Here is a 9,720-nt window from a genome sequence, read left to right on the forward strand (position 1 = left end):
ACAAACTTTTGCATACAAATGGAAATAGATGAGTTTGAACTTATGTTATCTTAAAAAAATTAATATGCCAATTATTAACTTGCCATGTTACTAAGATAATAAATTATTTTCACACATTACAAAATAAATTATATTTTATGACACAATAAACTGATAAGTCATATAAATAACAAATAAAAATATAAACTGTCTGTCAATATACTGTCTGAGTAACTTTTTTCAGAAACAGGTTGACTTGATCTGAATGTAAAGCAGTATTCCTCCACATGGTGGCCCTGGACAGGAAGAGGATTTTTACAACCCTCAACTAAACTAATGAGGAGAATAACTTTAAGATTCACAACCATACTTTTAACGTTGAAGACTCCTTTTCAAAAAAAAAAAAATCAAGCAACAGACATGATGCAAACTTTCGGAAAAGATGTAACTCCAACTCATAATTAGAAATAAGAATTGAAAGCAACAAATCATGCACTTGGGTCATTGGATTCTGGAGAAGTCAAACCAACATGCAAGAAAGAATCAGAGCCTTCTCCTGGAAACCCACCATTAAAATTAGGACCAAAATGCAAATATCTCTTCGGAACATTAAACATCAATCCTGGTTAAAAATCTGTAAACTTAAGCAATTAATAAAAATGTTAGATGAACAAAAAAACTTAATACTCACATTTTAAGAAACAAGATTCACAGACAAAACAGAACAGACTCAGAAAATTATAGAATTTTACATGGGAAAACCGGAAAAAGAATAATGAAAAATATGCCACATTTGAGAATAGTCTTTATAATCAACAAGAAAATATTACTCAGTCAAAAACTTCTATTCACCCTCTCAATGTTTAGCCCTTCTAACAATGAGTGGAAATAAAAGTTACACATTAATCAATGCCCATGCTCCAATTAATGAAGATAATAAAAAAAAACCAAAGTAAGTAGAAGAATTTTAGGAACTGTTAGAAAACAAAATCCGTAATTATCAAACGACATCAAAATTTTACTAGATTTTATGCAAAAATTGGAAAAATATACCAAAAAAACAATAGGAAACTTCTCAGCCCCTTAAAATAAAAAAAAATAAAAAAAAAACATAAATGGAATAAGACTAGTCAAATTAAACAAAGCATTCAACAAGAAAATAATGTCCAGCTATTTTTAAAAAGCCCAACAGAAAATGGAAAACATGGCAATCCCCCAATCCAAATTAAAAAGAATTTCCAAACTGACCATGTTGCCGTTTTCTTTAAAAACTGGAACTAACAGAAACAACCTTAAAAGATAACTGCCCTCAAAAAAGAAACAGAAAACACAAATGGTGAAATGACATATACAAAGAAGCTATTGTCGCCAAATGGCTTCGACGGCACGTGGTACCTTAAAGCCTCATGGTAGCCCTAAAAAGGACTGTTTGATGTTTTTGGAGTGATGGCCTTGAAAAGGGCTGCTAGTATGTTTTGTGAGGCAGCCCTGAAAAGGGCTATTGGGTCTGGAAGCTGATCCTCTGGCGATGTCAGCTTGGTTGTAGTCAGGGAATTGCAGCTTGTCTGTTGAAATCAGACCAAGCTACTCCTCAACAGTAGTAGAGTCCCCCCTACTGTCTGGCAGTGATGGCCCCCAGAGCCCCACAGTGTTGGATCGGCATCAGTTGTCTTCCACCAGCACGGCTGAGGCGGTTCTCCCCAAGTAATCCCATGCAGGGCCGGCTCTTGCTGATGGGGACCTGTTGATCAGCCCACCGGCCAGGGTGCTTGAAAACCAACAAGCTGGGGCAGGAAGGTAGTGCCTAGCAAATCCCTAGACGGGTTGGTCAAGCCTGCTGCTCCAGCAGAAATGTTGGCATTCGCCAGGTAGTCCCACGTTGGACTGACCAAGGAACTTCTTCCATCTTCATCTTCTTCTTCTTCCCCAGGTGGTGGTCGGCAATGAATAAAAACTTTGTTCTGCCATTTGCTATTTTAAAGGTACATGGGAGTAGTGGGGCCACAGCGTCGCTGTAGCAGGAGAATTACATGGTCAGCTAGCTAGGTGGGATGTGGCACTTGTGCAGGCACAATAGGAGTATACTGTACTCCTGCTGACACCTGAACAGCTAACATTGCACTTGCTGATATGAAGGTCAGCATGTATGTGGCAACACTATAAATGAATGATTAAAAGCCTAGAGAAAACGGTACTCCTCAAAGACAAGCAGAAACTATTTAAAGTATCTGGATTTAGATCAATCTGCAAACAAACATCCAAAATTATCAGAACAATTAAAAGAAAATATGAAAAGAATCAAACTAAATAAATTGAAGAAGACTTCATGAAAACAACATGAGGGATTTCTACAAAACATTCAACAGAAAACTTAATAAATACCAACCGCTTAGCTTATACTTCAATGATAAAGATGGAGAATTTGGACTTAACCACAAAGAAAACTACAAAATTTTAGCAAGGTACCTTGGAAAACTATTTTAAATTGCCAAGAACCTGAGGAAAGAATCCAATTCCAAAATCCAACATCATAAACTCCCAAAATTCAAACGAAAAAGAAGCAGATGAAATCATACTGTTGGAAGATCAGAAAAAGAACACCACAAAAAAGAGAAATAAATGCAAATTGTTTCCTCAGATGACCTGACTCAAAAAAAAAAAAAAAAAAAAAAAATAGAAAAGAGTTACCTAAAATAATAAAAATATCTCACATTAAAATTAATATGTATAATTATTTAAAATTAATAAACAAAATTAATGCAGGATAAGGCTTACCTCATTTTCATGTGAAATGCCCATAACATAAAAGAACAGGTCCACGTTCGATCGGTATACACATGTTAATCCATCTAACATGATGATTTCAGCATTAGCACGATGTGTTTTATTGAACAAATTTTTTTCAAAAGCCCTTTGCTCTTTTGCAGTTGGAAATACAGAAGGATCATAATACTTAGCAAGAATTCTATTTCCATCATTATCTAGAATTGCCATACCTTTAATGGTGTATAATGTAGGTTCCTACAAAACAACCAACAAATAAATAAAACCAATGAGGCATACAAGTTACTGTTGTTATAATTTAATAACAAAATTTTTAAAATATTAACAAAAAAGAATATATCAAGTATTAAGAAGGAGTATTTGCATCAGATTTTTGAAAATACTATCATTTTCATACAATTTCAATGTAAATAGTATTCACGTCTGACCTTCTTAAGAAAATGTTTAAACCAACAGGAAAATCTTAGTCTACAGAGAAAAAACAAAAATAAACAAAAATGTATATTTTAAAACTTGCAACTACACACTTACTGATTGTTTAATAGGCACAAATGTTTCATCTTACTATCTTTATAAGCAGTGAGCACAGACAATAATGTTATTGTTACTATTTTATAAATAAATCAAGATTTTACCATGATTGGGACAAAATCTAATTTTTTTTTAAATATACTACGAGAACATGTTAATTAACTATACATTCATCACTGATAATAATAGGCCTAATGAAAACATGTTTCATAAGTAACATCTATTTAATATTTTCCCTGATTTACTTTCATGATATCTTTATGGAGTTACTTTACTCATACGCTATAATTCTACCTTTGATGCAACAAAACCTCATTCTCAATAATTTAAAGGCACACATTTAAGTGCAATTCACGTAACCTGTGAAACATCTTCATTACTTTATAAAAGTGAGGTAACAGAAGTACCAGTAATCAATTTACAGTGTTTGTTATTTCATTCAATAGCTGAAGAAACTGGCAGATTAAAAGAACTTTACTCAAAGTTTGTGGCTTGTAAAATTACTCATTGACCTTGGCAGGCTATCTACTTGTATCACTATTTGCTCATCACTGAATATGCCAAAAGCTGTTCACAGAGTACCTTGTATTACATGTGTTTTTTTCTGGGCCAAAGTTAGTTTTTGGAGGCCATGTTTTAAACTGTAAACTATATTTTGAGAAACTGAAACAAAAACAAATATATTTCAGGAACAGTAAATCGTAGTTGAAAATGGAATTTTCTCACAATGATTACGTGAACTGAACTTAACTCTACCCCTGAAAATGCATAAAAATAATCAACAGAGATTATTTGTGAGGATAGTCACTATACCAGCTCTGCAATCTGATATGAATGCCTGTAAATGATTATCAGATATAACTGAACATGTATTACATTGCTTTTAAGTCATCACAAGCTTCTGACACTTAAAAATAGCAACAGCACCTTAAGAAACAAACATGCCTTTGTCATCATCATCATCATCACAAAAACTGGGTTTATGAGTAGATCAAAGTTGAAGCAACACTCTTCATTTAAAGTGCTGAAGATCAGGAACACAAAAGAAAACATGTTTATTCCTTTCTTGTTTGAGAGTTAAGGGGATTGTTTTAAGGGTACTTATGTATTTACACCACCGCAGCTACAGCTTTATTTTAAAAAAGTAGTCAATCGGATTTTGGTGGAAAATGGGCCAATATAGAGTTTAACATAGATTCAAAACAGTTTCTTTATTAATTTTAATAAATGGTTATTTATATTTATTTATTTTATAAATATAATTTAACCAAACTTAACCTACGCTCGCTTCGCTCGCTAACCTTGACTAGTTAACAGGAGTGTTTTGATTATTTAAATAATAAATAATTGCAATAATTACTGAATTTATTAAATAAATACTCAAAAAATTAGAATGTTAATTAGTCAAGGTTAGCGAGCGAAACGAGCTTAGGTTCAGTTTAGTTAAATTATATTTATAAAATAAATAAATATAAATAACCATTTATTAAAATTAATAAAGAGACTGTTCATTTTCCACCGAAATCCGATTGACTACTTTGTTTTTAAATAAAGCTGTAGCTGCGGTGGAGTTAATACGTAAGTACCGTTTTAAGTTTAGGAGCATGTCCTGCCTGTTGAACTGAAACTTCTAAAATGATTTTATGAAGTAACTCCAGAAGATTTCTTGCAATCAACCTTAACTGTCATACAATTACAACATCCTTTAGATCAGGCCAATGAAACACCTTATGCCTCCCTGAAAGCAGTGTAATTTATAACATGTAGTCCATATTTACTAGATTCAGAAACCCTTGTAAGTTTGCCTAGTTCAAAATTTGAAGATGAAGAGATAGTAGTATTTGGACGCCATTAGAATTCAAAATGAATCAGTAATTTTATGTTTTTTAACATAAGTAATGCTGTGGAGCATTTAAGGCATTGTAGAAGCACTTTGATCTTTGTATTATGTCGCACTGAAACTACTTTCAAGACAATGGTGGCATAATATAAGTAGCAAATGAATTTAATTTTTTTGTAGTTTTGTTTTAGTTTTTTAGTATTGCTGTTTTAGAATATTTAATTAGCAACCAGTTATCTTGTAACAGTAATTTAACATACAACAGTCTTAGCTACAATTAGAAAATTTCATGTTCTTCCTTTATTAAAATTATTACTAGTGTATGGAATGGTGAGAAGTAGTAAAAAGCTGTGTATATAAATATTGTCAGTGAAAACATGACTCACTACCATTATCATAAACTATCCTTCAACAAGTACCTATGAGGGATGCACAACAGGCTCAAGTGACAAAATAAATAAATCTTTATTCTGCTTGGTACATAAAAATACACTATACAGATCACATGAATATAAGATAACTTATAAATATAAAAATAAATTATAAGATAAAATATAGATGTGTTTAAAGACCATATTTATTATTTAAATACAAACACATGAAATAGTGTCATGGTAAACACATTATATAAAAAAAAATTACAACAGAATAAATAACAAATTCAGATGTTGCTATACACAATTATTTTGTGGATACGCTTATGTACAGGTTGAATGGGATGCAGATAATTGAGTAATGGAGACCTCACCTTCACAAATAATTAATTCCTTTCATCTAATATTCCATGTAGATAACATGTCATGGCACAGTAAACATAAAAAAGTTCAACATTGCATGATGAACAGCAAAAGATAAGAATAAAAATGTTTATTCAGACTTCCTTGAAATGGTAAACGTATTTGAATACTACCTACAATTTAAAGCAGACACTAGAACGTCTGTCACACAGTTTGCTAAAAATTAAACACAATAAAACATTAATAAAAACGTTTTGTTATTTAACTTAGCTACATATAACTGTAACTTTTCAGTCAAATGTATGGGATAATAATCATCCCAACTGAAAAACTTTTACGTAATACAGAGATAGAATAGCAAGATTTGCATTTTCTCTTCAGGAATGTAGCTACCATATCAGAAACGATATGCAGACGAAAAACAAATTTAATTCCGACAACTCCAACAACTCAAAATATTACAAAACTAATATGAACTTGTATAATCAAAACAACAAAGAATTTAATATTCAAAAAATGAGAAGGAGAATTACAAATATTAATATTTCATAGCAACCTTTTGCAACACGTGTCAAAGTAACATCTAACCTCAAACTAATTTATTAAAAATCTAATATCTCGATTACTTTTCACTCAATAAAAACACTTTTGTGAGTAGAAATTAATTACAGCAACAATAATTATTCTTACCAGTAACAGATCATCCATGTTAAAAAATGGAATAACAACACAGGTCTAAGGAAACGTAACAGACAATATACTTCAATGATAAGTGTACATGATACGAACGATAACCACATTGATCGATATTTAAGTTGAATATTTTATTCTTCTCGATAGTTATTATGACAATACAGCTGATAAATTAAATTAAACATCAATGCACTAACTGTTCCTGAAAATAAACAGCTTTTTAGCATAACAGGCCCAGTTAACCAAAATATTTTAATTTTTTTAAAAATTAGATTTGAATGTAGTTAAGAAAGTTAAAATAATAGTTAACATAACATTAATATAAATATAATCGTTACTGGAAAAAGATTATCTATTTTCAGTGAAGAAAAATTGTTCTAGTAACAACATAAATTTCAGTTTTCATTGCTAGGAAAGACCTATAAGTAATAAGCAATTCTCAACAACCACTTGGATTTCATATTATATCACAATAAAAACAAAAAAAGATTACTGCACATATTCTGTTTGTCTAAGGAAAGTACTTTTTCCAATGGAAAGGCAGCTGGTGAGGATTCAGTGATGGTGGAAGTATGGAGAAGAGGAACTTGGAAGGTGGATGTAGACTAACTCTGTTAATTTGGAGAGAAATGAAGATGCCAATAGACTGGAGGAGAGGATTGGTGTGTCCTACATACAAGAAAGGGGACAAGTTTACCTGCAGCAATTACCGACGGATTACTCTGTTAGTTGTAGCACACAAAGTCTTCTCTAGAGTCCTGACAGATAGATTAAGCACTTTGGCAGAAGAAGTAGTTGAAGAATACAGTGTGGATTTAGACCTGGTCGAGGTACCATAGATCAAATATTTGTGCTACAGCAAACCATGGAGAAATTGTATAAAGATGATATAAGTTTACATTGATTATTTATTGACTTTAGACTACAAAGAATAAAATAAAATTATTAAATGCTGTAGGGAGTTATGATATTTCCAAAACATTAGTGAAGCTGGTGAGAATGACCATGTCCAATAGCATAGGTGTGATAATAAGCAATGGAAGAATGAGTAGAGAGTTTGACTCAGTGGATGGAGTCAGGCAGGGATGTGCTGTTGGCTATGCTCTTTAAGCTGGTCCTTCAAAAGGCAGAAGAGAACACTGATATGACAGGAAGTGTCATATATAGAATGGTACAAGTACAGGCGTATGCAGATGATGTTGTCCTGTTAGTGAGAAACAAAGGGATCTTGAAGGAGATATTTGAATGAATAGAGAAGGAAACAAAAAGGTTGGACTGGAAATAAACAAAGGAGAAACTAAATATCTGAAAATAGACAGTGCAAGAGCATGATGTGGAAATGAAATGAAAATTGGAGTATATACCTTCAAGAATGTCAGAAATTTTACATATCTGAGAATGGAAATTAATTTGACAATCAAGTTCCCATGAAAATTAAAAGAAGAATTATGCTTGGTAACCATGCATACTTGCCAATGCTAAGTTAGTAAGGTCTAAAATTATCACACAAACTAAAATGAAAATCTATAAAGCATTAATTTGACCAATTATGAACTATGGATGTGAAGCATGAACCTTAAATACAGGAGACATTAAGACTTTGAAGTTGTTTGAACAGAAAATAATAAGGGAATATATGGATCTGTTTTTGAAGAAGGAACATGGAGGATAAGAAGGAATGAGGAAGTTAGAGGGAATACTGCAAGGACAAAATATAGTAATGGTAATAAAGTCATGAAGAATTGGTTGGCTGGATCACGTGGAAAGAATAACAGAACAAAGATTTCAATGAGGGATAATGTATGGAGGAATAGACAGGACTAAGAGAAAGGCAGGTCAGAACGTGCTGACTCCAGGATGTAACAAAGGATCTGACAGTGATGGGGATGAAAAGATGGATAGAGGTGGTGAGAGATAGTGAAGATTGGAGGCTGATCTTGGAGAAGGCCAAAGCCCATGCCAGGCTGTAGCACCAAGATAAGAAGGCACATTTTAAAAATATGGTGTCAAACAGCGCGTTGAATTTAAATCGTATCTATTCATATAAAATATTTTTGTGTGTTAATATATTTCATAATGTTCCAATGTTATAGATGTGGTTCCTACTTTGTATTTCATCAAAATATCAAGATTGTTGTAAATATTGGTGGTTTGGAGATTATATCTGTAAGATGATTGGCAAATGTTGACTAGCAGTGAAGGGCTTTTAAGTTTTCGTTGGAGCTTTAAAGATCTGTTCTGTTTGACATTGTGTTTATTCGGTGATGACATTTTTTATGTAATGTTGCTTTGTGTTATGTTGTCTAATGTTTTGGTTTATTTTGTTTTTCACTCTGAAGATCTCATATATTTAGATTTTTTAAATTTCTAACTAATTTTTTTCTTTAATAAAGTACTCTACATCATGTATTTTAGCGCCATGTATTTTATGTTATTTGTATTTATTTTGAGTAGGAGAGTATCAATGAGTGTGTTGTTATATGTGTTTGTGAGATAGATATTTTTATTGTTGAGTTTCTGTGTGATTTTCAGGGGAGATGGGTATGATGAATAGTCTGTGGATCACACTTCTAACAATACATAGTTGATAAGGCTTTAGTGGTTTTAGATATTGTGAATGAGAGTATCTGTATCTGTCATTGCTGATTTTTAATGTATTTTATTAACACAGACAGAACATCAGATATAAACAAATCATTTCTAAGAAATTATATTCAATTATTTATAAATTTTATGTACAACAGTAGATATAATATGGGGAGTTAAGCACAATTTCAAGGTCATTCAACGCTGCCGGGTGAGGTGTGGTATGTGTGAACCCCTTGTGCGAGGCTAGGTGAGGCAAGGTGAGCACCTCGTGCGAGGCTATAACAGCGAGTTACTGGGAGGCCCGTGCGAAGTTATAACAGCGACTGAGAGCCCCGTGCGAGGTTAAAGGGCTTCGTGGCGCTACCGGTAGTGTCTCGACCTTTCATCCGGAGGTCTCGGGTTTGAATCCTGGTAAAATAGTAAAACCTCTTAAAACTTATATTTAATAAAAACTATAACAGCGAGCGACTGAAAGCTATGATCTTCTGTTCTACAGTAGTCAAGCGAGAAATAACATTATTTATCAGTTCGGCAATTAACTCTACATTGTTATCTCATCCTGTTTTT

General features: G+C 32.6%; 1 protein-coding gene across 2 annotated transcripts in view; it reads right to left on the reverse strand.

Moving 5' to 3' along the window:
* The window catches only part of zetaCOP (COPI coat complex subunit zeta), a 64,934-nt gene extending 58,218 nt beyond the window's left edge, over positions 1-6,716 (reverse strand). Inside the window, exons 1-2 of one of the 2 annotated variants that reach the window (XM_075362497.1) lie at positions 6,562-6,716; positions 2,755-3,000 (exon numbers count right to left, since the gene is read on the reverse strand). In XM_075362497.1, the coding sequence (XP_075218612.1) occupies positions 2,755-3,000; positions 6,562-6,579 (264 nt within the window). In that variant the 5' untranslated portion in view covers positions 6,580-6,716. Of the gene's footprint in view, positions 1-2,754; positions 3,001-5,882; positions 6,129-6,561 lie in introns of those variants that run through there. The other variant, XM_075362498.1, reaches the window with a different exon arrangement.
* Positions 6,717-9,720: the final 3,004 nt, after the last annotated feature.

The sequence above is a fragment of the Lycorma delicatula genome, chromosome 4 (genome assembly GCF_047948215.1).
Source record: "Lycorma delicatula isolate Av1 chromosome 4, ASM4794821v1, whole genome shotgun sequence".
In the NCBI taxonomy this organism is placed as follows: domain Eukaryota; kingdom Metazoa; phylum Arthropoda; class Insecta; order Hemiptera; family Fulgoridae; genus Lycorma; species Lycorma delicatula.